We start from the raw sequence: 25,921 nt of genomic DNA on the forward strand, positions 1-25,921 counted from the left end.
TTCATTGATTTTAACCAGTTAATCAGTTATGCAATTATAGGGAAGACATGGCAGTATGGCGTTAAGGTATATGTTTATATGAATTTCAAAATTTACATTTAGAAATTATTAATGTTAATTTTCTTTGCAACAGTAATAGTACTCTTCTACTACTTTTCAACATTTCACTTAGGATGTTTAATTAACATGTAAACCAATAAAACTAATAACAGATGTACCACTCCAAGGTGCCTTGATAATATTCATTTTCTGTTGTAGAAACTTCAAGGCATTAATTTACATTTTTACAGAATCATAGCGTAGCGTTAACTTTCGCAATGGGGAGAGAGAGAGAGAGAGAGAGAGAGAGAGAGAGTTCAATGCTCCACGATTATGCTCCGAGACTATGGCAAATAGTGATGAGTTGGATGATAGTGGTGGAGTGACGACAGTGGGAGAGAACGGGAGAGAATCTCGAGAAAATCTACACACACACAGTGTTTGTCCCGTATAAAACCAACTTGGTGGGATTTGGAATCTAACCAGGTACCCTACGTGTCAGAGGTGACTGCTCTACCACTGAGCTACCGAGGCATCTCTTTAAATACTTGTTACAAAAAGTTTCCATTTACTTTATCCCATAATAGCAATAGCTTTAGACTTTTCGATTTAACCCGATCATTTTCTTTATTTTGAAAATAATTGCAGTTTAAAACCTCATATGAGTATTGAGATAGTTTGACGTCTCTTGTAACCTGAAAGTCACATGATTATACTTCACATATATTCAAATATATGAAAATTATCAATTATATAATCTATTATTCGGGATCGTGGTGGCTCAGTGGTGCATGGTATCTTTGGTTCGATCCCAGTTCGCGCCAAGTGAATTTTGTGGTGGACAAATACCGTGCGTGGAGTTTTCTTGGGGTTCTGCCATTTCCTCCCACTTTCTTCATTCCACCATTTCATTCATTTCTCATTATCACCGTCTCCTTTAGCCCAGCCGACATAACCGTGGGACGTTAAACTCAAAGATTTCATTTCATTTTTAATCTATTATTAGAAAGAGCAGACACATGGTGCAAAACATCGCATTGATATCCAGAATCTAATAAAATTCTGAGTTTAAGGTTTTTACTTCCTGATGAAAACCTCTGAGTGAATAAAATTATAGGAGCTTTGTTTTAATAATAATTTCCGAAAGGAACATTTTCAATGTAACAATTTTTACATCTTCATATATATATATGTGTGTGTGTGAAACTCCTAACAAAATTTCGTTAGAAACTAACTTCGCGAGGTTGCACTACTATATTTAATATACAGAAAACTAATTTCGATAAACGCATTCCTTAACGATTAAATTAAACCAGTATATCGATATAAATTTATTCTGACAAATCTCGGTATATACACTAAATATATTAATTTACTTTTATGTATAATTTTCCGATTAGATTTGCACCATTTCTGATTCAAAAAGTAAACGCATAAATTGGCTATTTTTAAAGTTAATACTAATTTTTATATGAGAGCTTAGACATGCCATTTAATCACAATTGGTGCAGCAAATCTATTTCCAATCATTTGATTTGCACATAATAACTAACTAACTCAGATAGACCCAAATACAAATTTACCTAACGTTTTTAAAAGCAACAACAAAATAGCAAACTACAAAACCTCCTGCCCTTGCTTTTGCCTTTCCCAGTGTTGATAAACTCTGGTATTGCGATTAAACAGAAGCTGAACCTAGATCGTGAAAGATTTATATGAATTACTGTATTCATAAAATCTTCTTAAGGTAGTTATTAATTTAAATTTTTATTTCCTTCTATTTCTTAATAATTTTCCTTGAAATATCATTGAATATCTAAAAGGAAGAATGAAAAGTATACTGGATTTAAAATGGTATCATTTCGCTAAATATGGTATCACTGCTACTGAGACGTTTTGCCCGATGTCTCTTTGGTAGGTTGTTTCAGCGAGTAAGAAGCCTACAGCCATATGCGCGCGCCGCTTTCAAGTGTATTTGTTTCAGCCGCGTTGAGACATATTTCTTGTTGTCTCTTTGCAGCCAGTTTGACGGAGATAGAACTTTTCTTCCCGAGTTCTGAAAAGTAACATTTAGAAATTTGACTCTACTACTATTCTTATTAACCAAGCTATCGCTGGCCCTAGTATTTCTATATTTTTCTTCAACATGAAATGTATATTAGTTCTGATTAATAAGGAAATTCTAAAGATATGTTTTTTTAATTTGAAAGGGTAAACAGTGTCTCAATGTCTCTTAGCACTCTACGCTACTGTACAGAATAAAAGTTAGTTTATGAAAACGCAGAGGCGGCAACATGAAACGAAACGATCGTGCAAGCTTGTTTTCATCTCGTAACTTGTTTTCTACATTCTGTGAACGACCGGATGTTCATTCTGACAAATTATTTGATTAGTGGTTTGATTACGACTTGTCCAAGGTCACCACATTCGATCCCGTCAGACTTTTTTTCTTTAGGGTGTGTCTACCATCGAAATTCAATCCCATCTTTTATTGAAAAAGGGCGTGTCTATATGAACACACTATGTGTACTGACGTGAGATCCGGCTGGTGATGATACGTTCTAGTAGCCATCTTCAGAAACACGCAACGTCGTGTTTAGATGTGTTTGGATGCTCAGAAAGGCCACTTCCAGCATCACCTGTGACAACCTCATTTCTTTCATATTTTATATATACATATATGACTTACAAATGTTTTATTTCCTCATGTAGTTTTTTAAATCAACAATTTCCGGAGCTACCTATTAATTTTTTTGTGAAAAACAAAACAATTTTTGCATGCTAACTAACTTAATAAGTAAAATATTTCATGTCATATTTATGACTAGAAGTTTAAATGTTTTTATAGTAAAAATGATGTTTGTACTTTCTAATGGATGCCCTAAAATGTAGAAGCCCTATTTAACTTTATACTGATATACATATACGCATATTGAACAAATCTTGGAATATGACATGGCTTGGTAACGAATTCCTTCAAAGCGCTATTATTATTATTATTATTATTATTATTATTATTATTATTATTATTATTATTATTATTATTATTATTATTATTATTATTATTATTATTATTAATAATAATAATAATAATAATAATAATAATAATAATAATAATAATAATTCCTAATAAGAACTGAGTAACACACAATATTGTAAAAGCCACCAGTGTTACACATTGTATCTTAATAAGCATTCAATCCTGTAGTAGATACTGTATATTTAAGTCTCATCTTGAAACGGTCTTATTTTTCTTTTCTCAACCTTCAGTTAAGTTAAGTTCATTTTCATTTAATAAAGGCATCAATGTCCCACGAGGAAGGAGGATTGGACAAACCAGTGATATATATTGTCCAATCCTCCATGGACAATATATATATGTGTGTGTGTTTTGGGTATGTTCACGCACAACTTCAACATAGGTTCACCGACTTTATTTTATTTATTTATTTTTGTTTGTTTGTTTGAAAGAGCATATCTTCCTGGTATTTCCATGTAGGTTTTTTTTTAGGATCTGGTGGTGATTGTTGGAGCTAACCAATGAAACATAACGAAAGATGCTGGGTTAGTAATGGAAGAGTAACGTGTTTGTAAGCAACCACGCGTTCTTTAGCATGATTATGATTGCATAACAGCACAGGGGTTGTACTGCAAAGTTTCAGAACACTAATATTTTAAACAAGTGGGTTAGTATTCAAAGTAGGTTAGGATTTTTAAAAAAAATGTTTTATAATTATTTCAGCTAAGATTCCATTCTACATAAATTATATTCCTTTGCTTTTCACTTAGCAATCCTTTGGGTTTCAGACAATCTACTGGGATATGCCTAGTGTGGCACATTTCGCCCTTAACCAGGTACAACGAGCGTGCCACATTACATGCTGTAGACGCCTTACCTGGCTTACACCCCTTGGTTATACTATCTTTACTGAACATCATTAAGTACATAAATAACATTTATATTCTAAATTAAATAGTACTTCTACACACCACTTGACTGGGAAGATTATGCTCAACAATTGTCTTCGTAGTTCCTTCTGGTGATTGAAATTCACACTTCACCTTTGCAGGAGGGAATGGTCCGTTGCCATCGATATCAATTAGATATACGTCTGGTTTAGTATGCCCAAGCAAGGCTAACTCTTCACATGTTTTCCTGTGTAACGCTAGAAACAGAAACAATATAAAAATAAAAATAAAATCACATGTAGAATTAAATTACAAATAAGATCACACAATTGTACAATTTTTTATGCAATTGATTGTAGTGGAGATCAGCAAACAACGAGATATTTGCACTAGACGTCTCATGGTACTAATGAAAAGATTTTACGAAGTGTTGCTGTTGACTTGTTTCTACTATACATGAGGACGAAAATGCCAAAATAGTAGGGGTACAAATAGCCTCGTCGGCGATGTTCCTATTAAAATGCTATCCAATCAACCAACTACATGAATATTCGCTTATTTTCTAGTATGCGATGAGCATCATGCTATATAAAATGTTCTTTCAATATATAGAAATTTCTTCTATTCGCTTGAGTAATAAAATTTTGGAAGTTTCTTTCACAAATCTCAACAACAGAAGATGTGTAGCTTTCTAGTTCTTGTTAACAATAGAGAATGCAAACTCAAATTTACATTGCGCTATTCACAAGTCAGATATCAATCTTCATGATGTTTAAATTTTGCAATAAAAGGTAATGTCATGAAAACTGATTGTAATGTAATGCCTTTTAACTGTGAAGATATAGTTTCTCTCCACTTCAAGGGTATTTTCTAAGAATATTTGATGCAACATGTTATTTTCTTCTGTGCAAGTTCGGATTAAAAGTGAGGTATCGTAGTTGTTACTTTGTCATTGGGTACTCAAATTGAAGTGCTTTTAGAACTTTTCCTCAGCCTTATCAGACAAATGCTGGAACGGTAAATCTATGAAAAACCTGGCACATTTCCCTTCAAATACCTCTTCACCTTTTATTGGTAAAATTTCTACTATAAAACGGCTTAAGCATCCGTACGGCGACCAAACATCGTGTGCATGGGATTTCTCGGGGTTCTCTCGTTTCCTCTCACTTTCTCCATTTCATTCATTCTCATTATCATTGTCTCCTTTAGCTTGTATGGCATAACTGAGGAAAGTAAAACTAAAAGATTTCATTTTCCATTGTAAAGAACGGGCACTTCTATTAGTAAGTAACAAATAATTATTAGGTATAGTAAAGTGACCTGTCTGTATCTTTTACAAATATTTCAAGGTAAGATCTAGTTAGAACTTTTTACTATTAATTACATTTTTATCTAAATTAAACTTCAAAACTTTCTGCTATAACTCTGGCTTAGTTCCGCATGGCTATGGTAAGTTACTTTTTAATCAAGAAATGTATAAACAGCACATATATATCCACTGCCATTATTTCTGGCATTCTAGACCGGAGAAAAGTATCTCCTAATTCAAACTGCTCAACAATTGCCTCACTACGCTGGAACATCAAAAATTCTTACATCGAAAGAAAAAGAAGAAATTGCTCAAACAATTTTGCTACACCCTTACACTTTATATCAACATATAAAATCCCATGACTCTCCCTAATTTAATAAAAAGAATCTCTAAATTTGATTAAGATTTTCTGCGTTTCTGACTACAAGAGGTATCATTCTGATTTACATACTGTTTAATTCTCGCTTACAGAATAAAATACATTTCGGTAAGTATGTACTAGAAATAAAAAGGTTTTCTTACGGCACAACACAAACAAATGGAAGCACAGACAATATCTCCAAGAAAAGGGATTTCTTATATGATTTGGCTCTAGACATTTTAAAAGCAAAAATCAGTATTTTAGAGCGCACTGAACAAGACTGATGACTACAATGAGAGTATGGATTTAAAGTTAAGTAATGATATGAGGATTTGTAAATAAGTTTCTTCTACAAAATTATGATTTTATTTATTTATTTATTTATTTATTTCAACGCCAAACTACGAATTTACTAATGATGATCAATTGGAAAAAATATAATTCATTGTTAATAAAGATGTTTATTTGTTGGTACACAAAGATTTCCTTCACAACAGATTTCTAGTTGGACGGTTACTTGTCGCACAAGAAACTCTACCAGTAGTTTATTATTTGCGTCGGAAGTTTACTGCAACCGTGACCTCAAAATTTAGACCATTTTCTTATGAGGCAAACATATAATTTTCATTCGTAAAATAGTGTTCAGAAATCCGTTAGAACAACTGACTCTTTATCCATATAGTAGTAATTTTATGAACATTCTAATCACATATGAAATATTAAGTTTTATATATATAAAAAATACTTACCAAAATGGCAGTTCTTTCCAGTATATCCTGTGTCTGAACAATCACATACAACTTCTCTATTTTGTATTGAGCATTTGCCTCCATGCTTGCATGTATTTGGACGTTGGCACGGATTCACTAACTGACAATTGTCCAATGCAATTTCTCCAACTGCTCTGTCCGTCTTCACAACCGAACGTGCTTCTATCAGTTCCCCATTTACATAGATATCCCGTAAACATCCAACAAGACCTTCCGAATAATAACAATAATAAATACAGGAGTTGGGAAAAAATAATAATTAGTTAAGAAAGGATGAATAAAAAGGTATGCTCTAACAATATAATCTGTGTTAATTCCTAGAATAATGAGAACTCAAAAATAAATGCTACGTTACATTATAAATTTGAAAACAAAGTCCTACTCTGAGATGTACATTTATTCTAGCTTGTTAAAAGCCTAGAGATTAAAATGTTTCATGTTAATTAATTTTAGAATATTCTTAGCGCTTAAGGTAAAAACAATCTCCCAAGATGAGTCATATACAAATCGATAGATCTCATTGAGCTGAACAAAATGATGTATGACAACGTAAAATCTCATGCGTAGTTTTCGAGAAAAACTATTTTTTGTAAATCTAAAAAAATAATGTTATACAAAAACCACGTCATTTATTAAAATGAAACTGATGTTGAAGCCTCTTTATTAGCACGCTATAAAGACGAAAGTACATAATATGGTTAATGAAATATAGCCCAAAATTATCACTAACTCTTACACTCTAATTTCTCTTGAACTGAAATAATCTCCAAAGATTATACACAATGTGTATCAAAAAGGGCTTCACAACTTTGAAAACTCATATTGGTTTATTTATTTAGATTATAGACATAGGTTTGGTGTCATTTGGCAGCAGAATACATCAATGTGGCTTCCATTGGTGATGCAGCACACATTCCATTGAAGTCTCACTTGTTCTACAACATCTTCAAACGTGCGGGGACGATCTGAAGATTTGTTGTGTCTCACCGAACAGTCAGTTTCAATAAAATACTTATGCCACTGATAAATACTAGGCCTACTGGGAGGATCTTTACCATACTTTGTACGAAAATTACGTTACATTGTAGTCGCAGAATTGGATTCTTCAAACCAAAACACACAGCTAGTAAGTTCGGGACCAGTGAAGACAGCCCTCTTTACTGCGACTGGTGCTAGCGTTTGCGATGGCTTGTTTCTCAACTAGTGTATTACGTACGTCAAAACTTGAAGTATTTTGCAGAAAATGATACTAAAACCATGTGTGTAAGATAAATTAATCAATCAATATGAGTTTCCAAAATTGTAAAGTCCTTTCTGATACACCTTTATATATATTTTAGTCGATAGAACACATCAAGCAGAACAAAATGATAAATTCTGATTAGTAGATTTCGGGAAAAACGATTTTTTATAGTGTTAAAGAAAATATCGTTCGTTGCCAATTCGATGCAGTTGATAGTTTTTATTTTGTTAGGATACATTATTTATTTATTTATGTACTGTGTATGAAAACTATACACTGTCAAGTAGCAGACTGTGTCTATTGTTGTTTAAGTACTCCAAACCGAGACGCATATACCATTTGTGAAACTTATATTCACCGAAGCACCCGAATGGCTTCGGTTCAGCGACATATCGCTTTCATTTAGCATAAATCCATTAAGGAGTTCTATGATGCTTGAAGAATCACATTATCTGTACCTTCCAGAACTGTAGTTTTATTTATTTATTTTTCTAAAATGTCTAAGGTCAATATCAGTTTTACTCTTCGAGGACTTCAGTCAATCAAATTTTATTAATATTAGATACGTGTTTTATTAATGTAGTTCATTAAGTAATGTTCCCTATTCCTTGGTTGGAATAAAATTTTACCCCTTATATCCTATACGAGAATGTACAAAACAGCATTTTTTTTACAAGTATAATCTAAGTTTATATATAAGCAGTGTTCGAAGTGGGAAAAAAGCAGAGAGGGTATGTTTTATTACGATTTTTTTTTGACTCGACATACCGGTTATCTAAATACTGAAATACAGTGATGGTACGTTGCCTAAGAGATTGCACCTCTATTTGGGCAATGACCCAAAACACTGTGAGAACTTTTCGTAGTTTACGAGTGGGGCATGGAGAGGCTTTGCTTCCCACCCCCAACTTTCTGCGAATAATACCAAAAAAAAAAAATTCCCTTATGTCATATTATGAAAATGTTCTAAAACCGATTTTTTAAAAAATATTAACAGTTATTAAAGAATTTTTCGCAGGTAAACTGCCGGACTTCTCACTTGACTGAGGGGTATTCCAAACCCCCGGAAGATTGTTATCCAATTATTAGAAAGACGCAAAAATAGTTTTAATGAAAATAAGTAAGCTCTATCAATTTAATCGTCTTGACACACCACCTGAACACTTAAGCAAAATAACATTTTTTTTATTGCATAAACTATATTTTTTTCTTGTAAATACCGGACTTAGTTATGTGTTTCTTTATCATTGTAGATACAAAAGAAGTCCCGGCGAACTCATAACAATACTTTCTGATGTCAGTTTAAACGAGTCGCGTTAATATATTGCCCTTTGTTTGGATGGCCCCATGACTGAATTCTTTCTGTCATGTGACCCTTATTTGAACCAACGCTACCCAACACGAGTTCTTGCGTAGGAGCAAGGGCTGAACTTCTTTGTAGATACCTCATTTTGGAAACAAAAGATAGGAAAAATATAACAAAAATATTGGTGTTGACATGCCAAGTTAGAAATTATTTTTACATAAGAAATAAAATGTTTGACATGTGAAGCAATTCGTCAATTACTGTGTATGAAAATGGATTTATTAAAGGTATATTAGAATCTACTTTCTCGTGACGGTATGTCTTTTGATCACTGAAAAATCAGAAGCAATATGTCTTAATCAAAGAGAAACCAGAGGCGGTATGGTATACCACCGCATACTGTTTCACTTCGACCACTGTATTTAAGATTATATATATAATACATTTGAGTGCAAACAAAACCATCAGTTAAATTATACACTTCGGATACAGCTGAATGACTAAAGTATATTAACAAAAAAATGTACGTATTTGCTATTAACATCGCAACAAAGTTTTATCAACTTTATCATTAGGTAATCGTGTCAATTAGAAATCAATATCGTTACTTCATGCACTAATCTTCTATGGATGAAGTACCGATAAAACCTAAACCTAATCTAAAATTTTGAAGGATAACGTTGTGTTTGTTTATTGTGTCATTAGGAAATGAAAACGACTATTTCATACACTAAAGATCTATGGATGTAAAATTTTAAGGACGATAACTATGTTTATTTTGCTATTAACATCCGAACAATTATTTCACCAGTTTTATTATTACTTTACCAGGGAAACATTTATTTTAAATAGATTCTTTATAAATATATTTATATTGCAAAAAAATAAAACAATTATTTATGATATTTTATACACGTTTCTCATTAGTAAGATAATATTTCACATTAACATTCTTTACTTAGATGTAATATGTAACAAACTATTTGCATTTTAAAAAACTACACCTCTTCCTGACTACTCTATACAATCGCCTACAGGTGGACATTTCCGTACATGTTGGTTTTATTTATACTTTAGTAACGAGTAGTCCTGCACAGCTATTTACACTTGGCACAAGATCATGATTTTTGTTAAGTATTCACAACGCTCAACTCATTTCGATATAAAAGAGGTTATCCAATTTCGCAGGCACATGAACATACATCCCTAGTAGCATGAAAGCTTTCGGCTAGTTGGCGTGTGCTTGGCTTTTGGCTTTCTACGCTTGCACTTGAAACGCATGCTTTCATACAATCTGCCTTTTTGTTGTATTTGCAAGCGATGCTTTAGACCCTTCGCAGAGCGTCACAGCATCACTGGCCGTTTATTGGCTATTGACTTGACTTGTAAAACACTTGCGTCAAGCTTGAATGGAATACTAAATGCAAGGTTGCCCCATGTAACCTTGGAATCCAGCTTGCGGCATGCTTGCATGTTTTCCAATCAAGCTGGATGCAAGTTTGGCTGACTTACAATTCAAGCTTACAGAAAGCGGTTTGCAAGTTGTCTCTGCTATTAGGGATATTTTTTATGGAATCCTGTATACGTCGCTGCACTTTACTGATAAATTAAATAGAAATCGATTAGTTCCTTACCTTCTTTAGTTTTACTGCTTCCTCCAAACTCGATGTTGTCGCCGATATAAAGAGGTTGGCCTAGCATTTCCTCCCTTATTCTCTTGTAGTCCACAATCAATTTTAAAATTCCATTTTTATAATTTACTTCCACCTAACACATAGAAATAAATTAACACCAAATAGAGTTTTTGTAATAAGATTTTAAATTGTCTAAATATATATAAACCAAGTAGTTCTGAGTGACTGACTAATCAACGCCCAGGTCAAATCGCTTAAGCTAGAAAATCTAAATTTTGAAAGAGCATATAATTTGTGACGTAAGGTATCATTAAGAAAGGATTTTTGGAAATTCGACGAGAAAGGGGGACAGAGCTAGCAATTATTATAGTAAGATATCCATATTTACGAATCTCTGAAGGATAGAAACACGAAATTTGGTGAATGGACTTCTCATGGAAAATAATTAGATATGTGTTTAAACGTTCTTTTGATATTTTCCCTAGAAGAGAAGAAAAAAGACTAAAAGAAAAGAGTGGATTATACGATTGTCATAACAGGATGGCCACATCTCGAAATTCTTCAAGGTTAGAGACATGGAATTTGGTATATAGACTTATCAATTAAAATAATTAAAGATGTGTTTCATATTTGTTTGATATTTCTCCTACAAGGGAGAAGAAAGATTTGCGGGGGTTGCAATTGTTAAAATACAAATGGCTATAACTCAAAACTCCTTAAGGTTACAGACATGAAATCTGATATTTAGATATTTCATTTAACGTAATTAAATACATGTTTCAGCATTGTTTTCATATGCCCCCCAGAAGGGACGAAAAAAAAAAAAAAGGATGGGAGTTACAACCGTTATAATAAGATTGCCATATCTCAAAATCCTTTCAGATTAGAGCCATGAAAATTGGTGTTTAGGCTTTTAATTTAAAACAATTAAAGACGTTTTTCAGCGTTTGTTGATGTTTCCCTTAGAAGAGATGAAAAAGACGGGTAGGAAAAAAGGGTAAGGTTGCAATTGTCATAATAACATGGCCATATCTCGAAATCCCTTAAGATCAGAAATATATTTGGGATATGAAACTGGGTATATAAGATCCATATTCAAAAGGAGTGGACATATGCCAAAGCATTTGCCGAAAATCCGCCACAGCGCTTCTGAAAATTCCGTTTTTATTTTTTTAATAAGAGAAAGGGGGCAATTTAATTTTTTTTCCTCAATTTATAAAAATGACTTCGAGGTTGTCAGTCTCATCATCACGGGAAAACGGGTAAACAATTTCAAATGAATTTTTGAGCATATTTAAGACTTGACAGCATGGGTTTTTATCATTTCATTTTAATTGAAATGCGTTTTCTAAGGTAGAAAGAGGTTTAAATTTTTCGCAAAGAATAGTGCCATAAACGTATTTTTGACGTGCGAAGGGCATAAGCAAAGGCTGAAAATGAGATACGAGCTTGTAGACAGAGCAAATGAATGCGGTGGTCAGGTGGCAAAGTCACTAGCTAGCCGAAGGCTAGTTTTATTATATACAGAAATAAATTGTCAGGTCATTAATATAATAATACAAGAATTTAAAGCAATAGATTTAATTCAACATATGAGAAATTAATGCTAAATTAATAATATTGTGTCAGTTATTTCAACATTAAGCACATAAGCACTATTATCATGAGTCCAAAAATTAACGAACTAAAATTGCATATTTGACTTTCATAATACTAACATATACTAACGTAACGCAAGAGATGTTGCGTATTCTAGTAACCTCAAATATATTAAATTTAGTTATTTTAAGAAAGTTAGAAGAAATTACAATACAAAACTTCAAAAGAAAAGGCAGAAACATTCAATAAATTTACATTGGGATATAAGAAATTATTGCCAAATTATTAATTTTATATACATCACTTATCTCGATATTATGTACATAAATTTTCATACGTTGGAAATTTGACAAATCAAAACACATCAAATTGCGATATTACGCTAATATTTGACTTTGAAAACAGTAGTATAATAGGTGTCGTCTTCCCTAGTAACTTCAGAAAAGTTTAATATATCTAGTCTTTTTTTTTTAGAATGTAAAAAATCAAATCAAGCTATTTGTACAAAAAGTAAGTATGAAAAACAATATGAAAGTTACATTACATTTTATTATACTTTATGCATCAACAAGAAAAAATTGAACGAAATATTTTATATCGAATTGGTGAGTACAATTTTGAACAGAACAGCACAATGAATAGAGCTTAAAAAAATTCACATTCCACTTGTTTGACAAGAGTAAATTTTGGTCAAATGGCGAAAAGACCAAACCCAGCGCTGCGGTCATATTTGGCCGAGTGGTGTCTAGAAGAGCGTATGAAAGAAATAAGTAATTTAGTGTACTTTTAATTTCAGAATTTTTTTAGTGATCTGTATTTTTGTGTCAAAAGGAGGCTGCTAAATAAACTAACTGTAGCTGTAGCTTTGTTTTGTTGGAATCGGTAAGGTCTATACGAGTCAATAACAACTCATTTGATAAGTCCTATGTAGGGTAATGGCTGGCATGATTAGAATTATTTGAGTCCCTAGCAACATACTTATGAACGCTAATGATCAGCATTGTTGTAAATATTAACTGCAACAATAAAGTTGAAAAATACGTTGACTTGACCTAATGTAATGTAAAGTATACAGTGATCACCAACAAACTACCTCACGTATCCAACAGTTTCGATCTCTTACTCCTAAGCGTATCATTACTTCTTTCATAGGCTTTACGTTGGCAATTGAATTGGCTGGTAGAATGAACAATTGCAACGTAGGACCGACGTTGACAACTAGCTGAACATAATATATCCTACTATTGGGCCTTCTGTTTCTGCAGCTTGGATATGAGTGTGCAGCTTTTCTGTGTTATTCATTATTCACTTTTTTCTTTCTTTTTCTATATCAACTAATAAATAATAATAAAAATAAAAAGTTGTTTACCGTGTGCCATGCTCCACTCTTTATGTTAAACGTTACTGTCACAAGATTGCTTCCACTTTTGAAACTGATATCTTCGTTGAGGAGTGTCACCTAGAACAAGTAAGGAAAAATATTATTCAATCATCTATGGTCATTTTTAAAACTATCTTACGAAGAAAGTGTACTATTTACAGCATCTAATTCTTTATTAAATTGTCATTAAAAACCACTTATATATATACGGACACTAAATTGATAAACTACTACTTCACAAACGCAATTCATCCAAATTTTATGAATTTTAAATGGTTGTTGTTTACATCTAATAAAAAAAATTGTTCTTGTAGCTCATTCCACAAAATTTTAGCGTTTACGAGTTCTTTACACACGTCGTCTAGCACAAATAGCAACCCAGAAAGCCAAATCAATTGTAAATATAAATAGTGTTATTTGTACTTTATCACGTGCAGTTCCAATTTTATGATACATACAAAATCTTTGTACAAAAAGAATTCTAGTATAACAAAAGATAAATTTCCCTAAAATCCAAATTTGTCAGATAGAATAGTTGTATCGTTTTGACATCTGTGTAACTTAGAGGCAAAATATACTACGTCACTTTTCGGTTTGAATTGGATTATTGTATTGTTTCTATTTATGACAATATTTCTCTTAGCCAGATGCTAACATTCAGTTGTTTGTAAGTCGTTTAGCTTTAGAATGAGCGAAGTTCAGATACAAATTTTCTACGGCTGGAAAGTGCACGCTTCTGGGAGAGAAAAAAAAATTCATCTCTAATCTAAAAGTGACTTAGTATAAAGTATTATGCAAGCAGAGAACATTTTATAATAAGAAAAGTTTGAATCTAAAATCAATAGCACTAACACTTAAGTACGAAGCACTGTTTCGGCTAATCCAAGCACAATAGGAAACGTAAGCTACCTCAACTTAATTTTTTTGTGATTAATGAAGATCGTTCTGGGTAATACATAGAAAAAATCTGAGTATGATACTTTACTAAAATATCAGGAATTTATCGATTACTGAATAAGCCTTTTTCAAAACTTACTTTCCGCACCTATAGCTGACTAATATATACCAGTTACAATAAAAATATCTACACATAAGCCTGGTTACGTCATAAGAAAGCTGTTAAACTTACCTCCCAATCCATTCCACTGTTTCCAGAATTAGAGGCTGCGAGAACTCCAGTTTTCTCACTGCTCTTAAAGTCGAATTTAAAAGATAACTGATCCTTCTCAACAATTGGCCACACTATGTAGGAATGTGGGAATGGAAATGTTAAAGGTATCATTTTGACAGATGTTTCATATAATTCTGGTTCCAGGATGCTTTTATAGTGAACTTTCGGATTTCCCTCCTTCAGCTCATAAACGACAGAAAAATCATTAAAAAATACTTTTTTCAGAGATCCAACGAAGTTGTTCTTAGAAAGCAAACCTGTGAAATAAAACAAAAGACAATTGTAAATTGTTTAAATTTGTTTTATTTCAATAATTACGCTCAATATGTTTCATACTAGGACAGGTACGCATCTTGAGATATAGAATTTCGTGACTTTCACAAATATATGTTCAAGTTTCAAGTAACATTGCTTGTCCAGTGTACATACAAAATTTTAACTGGCATTTTAAAGTTCTTCGCTTCTCCATTTACAATGAATGCTTCCTAACTATCAAATTTTTAAGAAAGTCTTAGAAGTGAAGTTAAGGTCCCTTGAAGGAGCAATGTTTAGCAAAGTTGTAACCGCTACTGGCCATAAATAATAAAGTTAGGCGCAGCAGGATTTATAGATGAATCCAAATAATGCTACCGTTGTTTAGATAACCCAAATATACATCGATTAGAAATTTCGGTGACATAATATATGCTACACACACTTTCAGCAAACATATTCACTTGCATTATTATCAAGTTACATCTACTGTATTATGACATTCCAATAGTAATGGGCATACATTTTTTGGTATCAAAGTATAACAGATAAACTTAAAAGACAAAAGAAAAATAAATAAATAAATAAATAAATAAAAATAAAAAATAAAATAAAATAAAATAAAAGTAAAAAAAGAAGGAGACTTATATAAAACACAATATAGATAAATGCCAACTAGGCAGAATAATTTCCTTGTCAAGCTGTTAAAATATTCAAGATTTCAAAGTCCAATCTGATTAAAAACAAACAAAGAATTAAGTACGAGAAACAGTCTAAAAATTATGTTTTAGCAAAATATTGCTGCAGTTATTCCTTAAAAGAACAGTCAAGTCTCATAAAAATTTTACTTTTTTTTTTTTAGTACAGTTAGCCTCTTTTATCTGTTTAAAAAATCTGTCAACCTTCTTAAAATTTTACATTTCCAATATATATATATATATATACAAGTGTATTAGTGGATATATGTATCCAGTATCTGGTTGTATGAAAAAATTAACAACTATTTTCTTGTTACCGAGGCTCTGTAAACTCCAATAATTATTTCAGCACTCGTACCTAAAAGTATAAAACTTTATTTTCACCGTCAAACATAATAGTCTAACAGAACACGATTCACACATTCCACTACATTTATCAAAGCTGCAGAAATGCTACCCCACATTACAGATTCAAATTCTAATTTTGATTTTATAAGTATCTTGTATAATACACATACATTTTATCATTTTTAAAAACACGACATTGTTTGAAAATATATTCTTATCGCTCCATATGGTAAGAAAACTTTAACTACCTGTTAAACACAATCGATAGATCATTAATAATTTATATTTCCTCTGTTTTTACAACATTATTATATTTCCTCTGTATTTACTTTCAAACATTAAGTTTTGTTTCTTATGATAAATTTTGTTTTCGAACCATTGACTTTTAAACAAATTATTTTTACACCATGCATTTACTGTATTCAAATCTTGCTGTATCAAGCAGTTATCATACTCGTTCTGACTGGTCTAAACAATTCCATATCATCAGTTTATAATAATAATAATAATAATAATAATAATAATAATAATAATAATAATAATAATAATAATAATAATAATAATAATAATAATAATAATAATAATAATAATAATAATAATAATAATAATAATAATATCTAATTTTTCCAATATTTGTTATTTGTTTCCTTCTGCACGGTCTTCAAGTGCCTACACATCAAACACCATTAAAAATACTGTACTACCATGAGCAAAATAAATGACGCGTCTCTTTATTTTGAAGTTTTTTGAAAATATCTCCGTTTTCTTTATATGTTCGAAATTTCGGAAAGTTTCCCCAGCAGGAAACGTTAATAACAAGCCCGTTTTAAATATTTGTGTTAGATATTAGTTTAAAATAAATAAATTAGAAGCGAAAAACATTAAATCGACTGAAATTACGGGAATTACCAACTCTGCTAAAGTGGGAAATTTTTAAGAACGCGAGGGAATTCTGCAGTTCAACACGAAGCAGCGACATCTATGTCATTGAGAGAAATGTGGATTAATTCTACAAACGAAACTTTTAACGAAACATTTCTAATATGTCTTATTACGTGCATTATCTGCAAACTCCAAATATATGAATCTATACTAAGTATTAACGTATAGATAGAGCATATAGTGGAAATTGCCTATGGAAAAGGACGAATTGGTAGCACGATCGTAATGAAAAATCATCTTTACCATATAACATGTTCAGTTTGCGTAAGAAAACAAATAGCTCAGTTAGTTAAAGCAACGAGTCTGTATGCCGAAGGTAGCTGGTTCGAATCCCCACAGAGGTGCAACTGTCATTTTTATTACTGTGGTTATTTTATTTATTTTTTATGTGGGAAAGAATCAAATTGTAACATATGTGTAAAACTCATGACGATACCAAAAAAAAAAAAAAAAAGAAAAAGAAAAAAATGTTGTCGCACTTGCATTAGTGTCCCTAAGTTTTGTTTGTAAACAGTTACGTAATTATTTTCCCTGTGCTCACTGCTCACAATATGCTCGCTGGTGCATAATGAATGTTTCCCAGTAAAAGCTAATTCTAATTTGGAGATTTTTATAAAGTTTCACAATGTTTATCATTAAATAGTCTTCTATCTACTTGTTTGGACACTTTGATACCAGATTTCCCTATTAAATGTTTAATTTTCAGTAGATGTTTCATTACGGAAAAGTTTTACAGTGTATTTGTCTTGAATTGAAATTGTTTTGAATTTACCCCACGAGGTAAGTAGCCCGGAGGAGGAGAACTAAAGTAGCTGATATTCTACGTAAAAGCAACCAATTTTAGATTGATGACGCTTCTTACCTTCAGCACGTAATCTTTACGTTAGAGAGTCAGAGAGAAAAATCCTTTTTTTCCCTCCCCTTTGACCACTCATCTTAAAGCTCTACATGTAATGATTCGTGTCACATAATTTCGTCTCTCCAAAGATATTCATATAATAATAATAATAATAATAATAATAATAATAATAATAATTATTGGCGTAAATGGCGCCCCCACAACCCTGTGGCGTGGGGACCGCACAAGCTGCAAAGTCAAAAAATATATAGAAAGTACGCAGGGACGGACCAGGCCAAATTTTCACCTGGGCAAAGTGACTTTATGGCGCCCTCCCCCCTAGTATTAGCCTATATTTTACATTTATCCTAGCGTTTTTAATAGTTTAAACCCATTTTTTCAGAAAGACATTCATTACCTAGGAAAACTTCACAAAAAATATGGCCTGCTATAAACAATACGAACAACGCCCCCCCCCCTCCAGCTTGGTCTAGTGGCTAGCATGCCTGCCTTCTGTGGTCCGGGGTCCAATTCCCGGTGGGTTACTGTTGAACGATAAACGTGGTTCGGATTTCACTATAATCAGTATCCACATCTCCTTTGGCCATTAAGGCATAACTGTGGAACGCTAAACTCAAGCAAAGAAACAAACAATACTTACTCCCCCTCCACTCTTTATTCTACATGCCATCTCTCAATTTGTCGATACAGTCCCCTTAGTGCTATGAAACTCTTCTTCCATGGTGAAATGGAAAAAGATTATGTAATTGCCGCTACTTTACAAGAATATAAACCAAAAAGGTCAGTAGGAAACACATTATAAAATTTACTTTTTGAGGCTCGTTTTGGCGTCCCTCTGACTCTTGCCCCGCCCAAGGTCCGGCCATGAAAGTATGGACGCATAACTAAGGGCTGCGGACGTGAGGTTAACCTTCATGTTATGCGACTGGTGTTTGAAATGTTCAGTAACTGATGGGTTAGTAAAATAATTTCGACAGTTAAAGTTTAGCTAAGACAAAGTTACCTAACCAAATACATTTGATATCGCGATGTTACAATTTGATTTTTCCTCACATAAAAAAAGAGAAAAACAATAGTAAAAAAACTCTTACTCGTATTAGGCTCCAACTAACAACCTAATTCGTACAGACTAGTTGCTCTGACCAACTGAGTTTCGATTTCTTACGCGAAAGAAGTCTGTTATATTACGAGGCATGCTTTTCATTATGATCGTGCTGTTAATTTATTCTTTCGATAGGTAATTTCCACTCTTTGCTTTACCTATATAAATAAATGTATGGATTCATATATTAAGTGTCTTTGGATAATGTGTGAAATAATTTCGCGACATATATACTTGCTTAAATGTATTGTATGCTATGATTTGCCCTGATTGTCTGTTGATATGGTGGTTGGAAAACACACGTCAAAACTATTCGAAGTAATACCAACACAGCTTAAGAACAGGGACTGAACTGAATCATCACTCGATTGACCTTGAGGGCAAAAAACACCAAAGGGTAGCTATAACGAAAGTTCAGCATGCATTTCTGTGGAGCTCTGTTCAGTATCACGGTTCTCTGGCAAACACGTTTGTTCTTAGGAGTATATATTACAAACCTAACCTTTCGATAGAGCGCAATTGCAGAGAACCAAAGTAAAGGAATTCTTGCCCTTGTTAAGTTGGGGTACCACCATGTGCAATAAAAAATATCGCGTCTCCTTGAAGTGATACTTTATCGAAAATAACTCGTTTTCCTTTATATATTCGAAGTTTCTGAGGGTTTCAAAATGAGGAAACATTACTGAAAAACAAGGACGCATTTAGGGGTGGGTTCAGGGGGTCCAGACCCCCTCTGAAATCCCAACTTTTCTGTAAATTTAACCTAATTTTGGGGGTTATTTTTTTTAAAAAAATATTATAATTTATCCTAATATTGAAGTCGGACCCCCAGATAACTTTGGACCAATCCCGAAATAAATTCCTGCATACGTGCTTGCTGACAAAGATATTTTCAATATATTCGTTAAATAATAAAGTAAAATAACTAAATTAGGAGCAAAAAGCTTCAACACGGTCCAACTTTTGTCCACTGCCAATATTGTTAGAAGGTATATTAATAGCAAAAACTTATAGTCAATGCTTAACCTTGGAACTTCATCCCGAACACAAGCATATTTTCGAAACACACTAAGGCCTAGCCAGAAAGCATTGTAAGCGAGTTACGTTTGGCAACATCGCACGGAAACAAATGAATGCTGAATTGCATTGTAACCCGTTTCTACTACTACTATTTTTATTACTAACTTCGCTATGGATCTGTGGAACTGTATAGTACAACTTATTTTAACGAAAATAAAAAAAAATAATTGTTAAATCACTTTTTGAATATTATTTTAAATCTTTTTTTTTAAACGAAAGAAGTGTTATAAACTTTTTTAAAAATAATAAAAATAATCGTCCCTAGTCAGGATTTGAACCCACGCCAAAACCAATCTTCCTTACTACCATGTTGCGCTAGCTCACTCAGCTACGAGAGCCGACAGCGTTTATCGTTTATTTTGTGCTATATTCACGTCATGACTCGTGATGTCACCAACAGGATCACGATATAGACGTCATTATTTTTCCTATATTGCAGAGTCCCCCGAGAATTGATCATTGTCTACTCGGACTGGAATTGTCATTTGGAACAAACACTTGAATATGAAGCCAAAAGTTCCTTTAAAATAGACGAAAACTTCGAAAGTTTTAAGAATTTTAATATTTTTGCCTTTTCCCATAAGGGGGTCATAGCCTCTACACCGAAAAGCCCCCCAAGATTTGATCATTGACCACTCGGACTGAAATTCTCATTTGAAACCAAAACTTTAATATGAAGTAAAAAATTAAACTTTTACATCAATTTGAACTGACTGGATTCCGGTTAACCACACCATTATGTTTAGTTTAGTTAAGTGGTAATTTGTGACAGCTTCATATCAACAAAAGAATCCTTCACTTCACCGCTTCTCCCCCACTCAGGAATCCGTGCTGGATCAGCCACTAGAATCAATAGACACTTTTCCTATTCTTTTTGTCACCCTTGGTTGTGTAGGAGCTCCCTCGAACAAATAAAGAAGCGGTAATATTACAATCAAGGGGAGCTATGTATTAGGTATCTCTTTAGTTACTTACCCCTAACCGCACAGGGTTATCTTCAGTAGAATTAAAAATGCTACGTGATATTCCAATCATGAACGGGGAGAGGGTGATATAAATATATTTTCTTATTCATTTTGTCTGCCCTGCTTATCAGAAATTACGTAACGTTGTCCCTGTTTGTCAGTAACGTTGTCCTTGTCTGTTGGGAGGAAATGAGAGGGGCAAAAAACCGTCGTGCCGCCTCCCACATGGTTGCTCAAATTATTACAAAAGAAAGCATTTTAAACTAAGATGTCTAAGGTTACTACATTAGGTAAGTATGGTATCATGGGCGGCATTAGGGGGGGCAAAGGGGGCATTTGTCCCCCCACTTTTTTTGAAGTAACCCATTAATGTATATAGTTTCATTTGGAAATGTAATGTTTTTGTATGTATTACGGTCTCATAGAAAAAATGGTGCCATATAATATTTGTCATTGCGTGAGTATATATTGGTTGTTTTCCCGTGAAGTTAAGAAAGCAACAGGAATTGCGTTTTAATTGCCACGGAAAACATCCCCAAAATTAACCTATTGAAGCACAATAATTCCAGCATACTTTCAATTCAGTGGTATAGAATCAAATCCTGATAAATCCATTATTCAATTTTGTCAGGAAACGAAGAAGTGACGCCCTTATGCTTCAGAATTGTTGAACATTTTTTTGTTTAGTGATCAATAATACAAATGAGTGAAATCAACAACTAAACAAAAAAGTTGTTAAGAAATTCTGAAAACATGAGGGCGTAACTTTTTCTTCGTTCCCAGCCAAAATTCAAAAACGAATTTAGAAGGTTTTGCTTCTATACAACCTTCTTACAACGGCTCGATATGTTAGTCAGCCGCTTTGAAATTAATTGAGAGAACATTTGAAAAAAAAAAAAAAGTATTTCACAAGGAATTCTTTAATTGCACAAAAATTGACAGTTCCTAAAATGTCTTTTCTTCTTTCTAAAGTAAGGAATATTGATTAAAAAGAGCGTAATAAGAAACAACTTCTACCTTTTCCATTGTTTTGTAGTGTAATATACGAGTGAAGTGGTGTGTTTAGGGGTGTACGAGTTTATACACAATTAGATTTAGTAAATTCAACATAATTCTAGGTTTTAGAATTATTTTGTATAACTGGAGTGTGAAATGATTCTAAGTGTGGTTGTGTTTTGATGTATTCCAAGTGAGTTAAAACTGCACCTAATGGCAACGAACATGTTTCGAGAAGCTGCACAAGCAAATACATGTATTGCTTTAAATGTCGTAGCAAATGTTTGTTGTATTTACTGGCTTTCATTTTCCAAGAGTAATAACATTCATTTAAAAGCATATGTGGAATTAAAAATTAAGTTGTTCATTAATCCCCAGTTTCAATATTACTTCTACATAGCATACCTCATTATTCATTACTATGATTAATATTATCCTTTCTATTCATTTGTTTTGTAAATTTGTTATTAAATAATCTGATTACACAATTTTCTAGACAGAATGTTAAGAGAAAGAAATGAAATGAAAGTTTTGAGTTTTATGTCCCACGCTTATGCCGGCTAGGCTAAAGGAGACGGTGAAGATGATAAATACTGTAAATGAAATGGTGGAATGAAGAAAGTGGGAGGAAACGGGAGAACCCGAGAAAACCTACGCACAAGGTGTTTGTCCGCCACAAGATCCACTTGGCGGGAGCAGGGTTTGGACCAGGAACCCCATGCACCAGAGGTGAACGATCTACCACTGAGCCACCGCGACCTCCAGAATTTTAAAATGTTCATGAGCAAGTAATCAAATCTCTTCTTACACCTTTGTTGTTTAAGAATACAAAGGGCTAGTGCCTACTTCTGTTGCTCTTGTCAATTTATTTAATAAAATATAAAAATACGATATACGGTATTTTAACTGAAAAAGATAGTATCCTATTAGTTATACAACCTTTCGTCAAACAAAGTGTTGGAAACAACCAGGGAAACTAACTGTGATATACAAATATTCAGACCATGTCTTGCCCCCCCACTTTTAACGTCCAATCGCCGCCACTGTATGGCATATTCAGGATTATTATTATTATTATTATTATTATTATTATTATTATTATTATTATTATTATTATTATTATTATATGAATGTCTTTGGAGCACCGAAATTGTGTAAGACGAACCATGGTATGTAGAGGTGGTTTAAGATGGGCGGTCATAGGAGAGGAAAAAACAGGATTTTTCTCTCTGACTCTCTAATGTAAAGATTATGTGCTGAAGGTAAGAAGCGTCATCATTCTATAATAGGTTGCTTTTACGTAGAATATCAGCTACTTCAGTTCTCCTCCTTCGGGCTACTTACCTCATGGGGTAAATTCAAAACAATTTCAATTTAAAACAAATACATTGTAAAACTTTTCCGTAATGAAACATCTAGGGAAAATTAAACATTTAATAGGGAAATCTGTTATCAAAATGTCCAAACAAGTAGATAGAAGATTATTTAATGATAAACATTGTGAAACTTTATAAAAATCTCCAAATTAGAATTAACGTTTACTGGAAAGCATTCGTTATACACCAGCGAGCATATTGTGAGCAGTGAGCACAGGGAAAATAATTACGAAACTGTTTGCAAACAAAAATTAGAGACACTAATGCAAGTGCGGCAACATTTTTTCTTTTTTGGTATTGTCATGAGTTTTACACATATGTTACAATTTGATTCTTTCCCACATAAAAAATAAATAAAATAACCACAGTAATAGAAATGACAGTTGCACCTCTGTGGGGGTTCGAACCAGCTACCTTCGGCATACAGACTCGTTGCTTTAACTAACTGAGCTATTTGTTTTCTTACGCAAACTGAACATGTTATACGGTAAAGATGATTTTTCATTACGATCGTGCTACCAATTCGTCCTTTTCCATAGGTAATTTCAACTATTTGCTCTATCTAAACGCTAATACTTGGCATAGATTCATATATTTGAAGTTTGCAGATAATGCATGTAATAAGACATATTAGAAATGTTTCGTTGAAAGTTTCGTTTGTAGATTTAATCCGCATTTCTCTCAATGACATAGATGTCGTTGCTTCGTGTTGAACTGTAGAATTCCCTCGAGTTCTTGAAAATTTCCCACTTTAGCAGAGTTGGTAATTCTCGTAATTTCGGTCGATTTAATGTTTTTTGCTTCTAATTTATTTATTTTAAGCTAATATCTAACACAAATATTTAAAACGGGCTTGTTATTAACGTTTCCTGCTGGGGAAACCTTCCGAAATTTCGAACATATAAAGAAAACGGAGATATTTTCAAAAAACTTCAAAATAAAGAGACGCGTCATTTATTTTGCTCATGGTAGTACATCTTACACACAAGATGGAATATCATAGCTGCTCCAGACGGAAGAAATTATTTTACAAACAGATAATTGAGAGCATTTCCAAAAATATACCAGTAAGAGAGGGTGATTCTGTTTATTTCTTTTATTTGTTTTCGGCGTGTATATGAAAAGATTTGGTTCCCTAAGGCCTCCTAGTCGTATTCTACATTGCAAGATATTTGGTGCCCAGATGCAGTTATTGACCTATGGGTGCTCTTATTTTTGTCACGTGTTCAAATCCTCTTTCATCTAGGATACTTGCAAGAAACTGACAATAATGACGATCAGAACCATGTTGCAAATTGTTAAAAACAAAGAAAAATAAGATAACATGACAAATCCTTTCATATTCCGCTGCTCGCTGGTCAGCAATAATTAGCAGCTATATCCAAATGCACAAATGGGTTATTTTTGGTGTTTTGCTAGGAAAAGAGATGATATAATGGATATTTTGAGTATTTCTTGGAACTATTTGGTTCTACTTCATAGGTGGAAGGAAAAAATAATGAAGACTGTGCCGTAGCGTTTTATAACTAGTAGCATGCCGAAATTACATTTAAAACTTACTATGAGAATGACAAATATTTATTATATAATGTGTTTTTGTGTTATATAAACATATTTTTAGAGCTCCTTCGTGACTAAGCGGTTAGCGTACGCGCCTTTGGCGTGGGAAACTCGAGTTCGATTCCCGGCGAGAGCTCATGTGGTTCGGATTCCACGTTAATCAGTAGGTCCCGTAGCCTCGCTGCTGAAAGGGACGTTAAACTCAAAATCAACTCAATTCAAATATTTTTAATTATGAAGTACAAACTAATACATATAGCAGATAATAATTACTTTACGCATTAGAAGGTAACGAAAAAAAATGAAAATTCAAGTTATATTGAAAGACATCTTGTGTGTTTATGTGTATGTGTAATTTCTTATTCTTCCTTACCTTTTCTATTATGACGATCGGGGGCTCCTCCGAAATATATTTCAGGATCAATATACAGATGATGATGATGTCCAGAAATTTCAAGTTGCGCAATTTCATCATCTAATTCAACTCGGACACTTTTTCCATGGTGAGTAATCTTAAAGCTGTGCCAAAAGTTCGTAGTTATATCTTTACCCAAAGTAGCACTGAGCTCTTCATCTCCAAAGTTTGCTTCAAAATACACTGAGCCATTTACTATTGATGCTGCAATATAATGGTGCTTCTCATGCTCGCCACTTGCATAAAATAATATAGAATCGTCGAAATAAGTCTGGAATCAGAACAAACATGTAAAATATAATGAAATAAAAGGTACTGGGAAAGTACAATATAAGCAAGAAATCTTACTTACAGGAGTGACTTAAATGTATTTTATGGTATGTATGGCGTCAATCAGCGTTTAGTAACTGTGATCCTCAATTCTCTTAGACTGAAAATGAGTCCAAAATAGATAAAACAAATAAATAAATAAATAAATAAATAAAATTTAAGTGAATTACATATCACACACAATATATAGTAAGAATCTGAAACAGTGATTGGAATTTCATTAGCAAGTGTCTTTTATTTTCTCTCCCGGACTCACATTTTATGGAATTTAGT

The 25,921-nt window shown here is 32.9% G+C and overlaps 1 protein-coding gene across 7 annotated transcripts in view; it reads right to left on the minus strand.

The window, feature by feature from the left end:
- The window catches only part of axo (axotactin), a 368,436-nt gene that overhangs the window by 125,553 nt on the left and 216,962 nt on the right, over positions 1 to 25,921 (minus strand). For all 7 annotated transcript variants that reach the window (XM_081747155.1, XM_081747148.1, XM_081747149.1 and 4 more), the window contains 6 exons: positions 25,277 to 25,589; positions 14,684 to 14,982; positions 13,543 to 13,632; positions 10,575 to 10,707; positions 6,371 to 6,601; positions 4,030 to 4,205 (listed from right to left, as the gene is read on the minus strand). In XM_081747155.1, coding sequence (XP_081603281.1) covers positions 4,030 to 4,205; positions 6,371 to 6,601; positions 10,575 to 10,707; positions 13,543 to 13,632; positions 14,684 to 14,982; positions 25,277 to 25,589 — 1,242 coding nt within the window. The remainder of the gene's footprint in view (positions 1 to 4,029; positions 4,206 to 6,370; positions 6,602 to 10,574; positions 10,708 to 13,542; positions 13,633 to 14,683; positions 14,983 to 25,276; positions 25,590 to 25,921) is intronic.

This window comes from Thermobia domestica, chromosome 18 (assembly GCF_964235325.1).
Source record: "Thermobia domestica chromosome 18, izTheDome1.hap1.1, whole genome shotgun sequence".
Lineage (NCBI taxonomy): Eukaryota > Metazoa > Arthropoda > Insecta > Zygentoma > Lepismatidae > Thermobia > Thermobia domestica.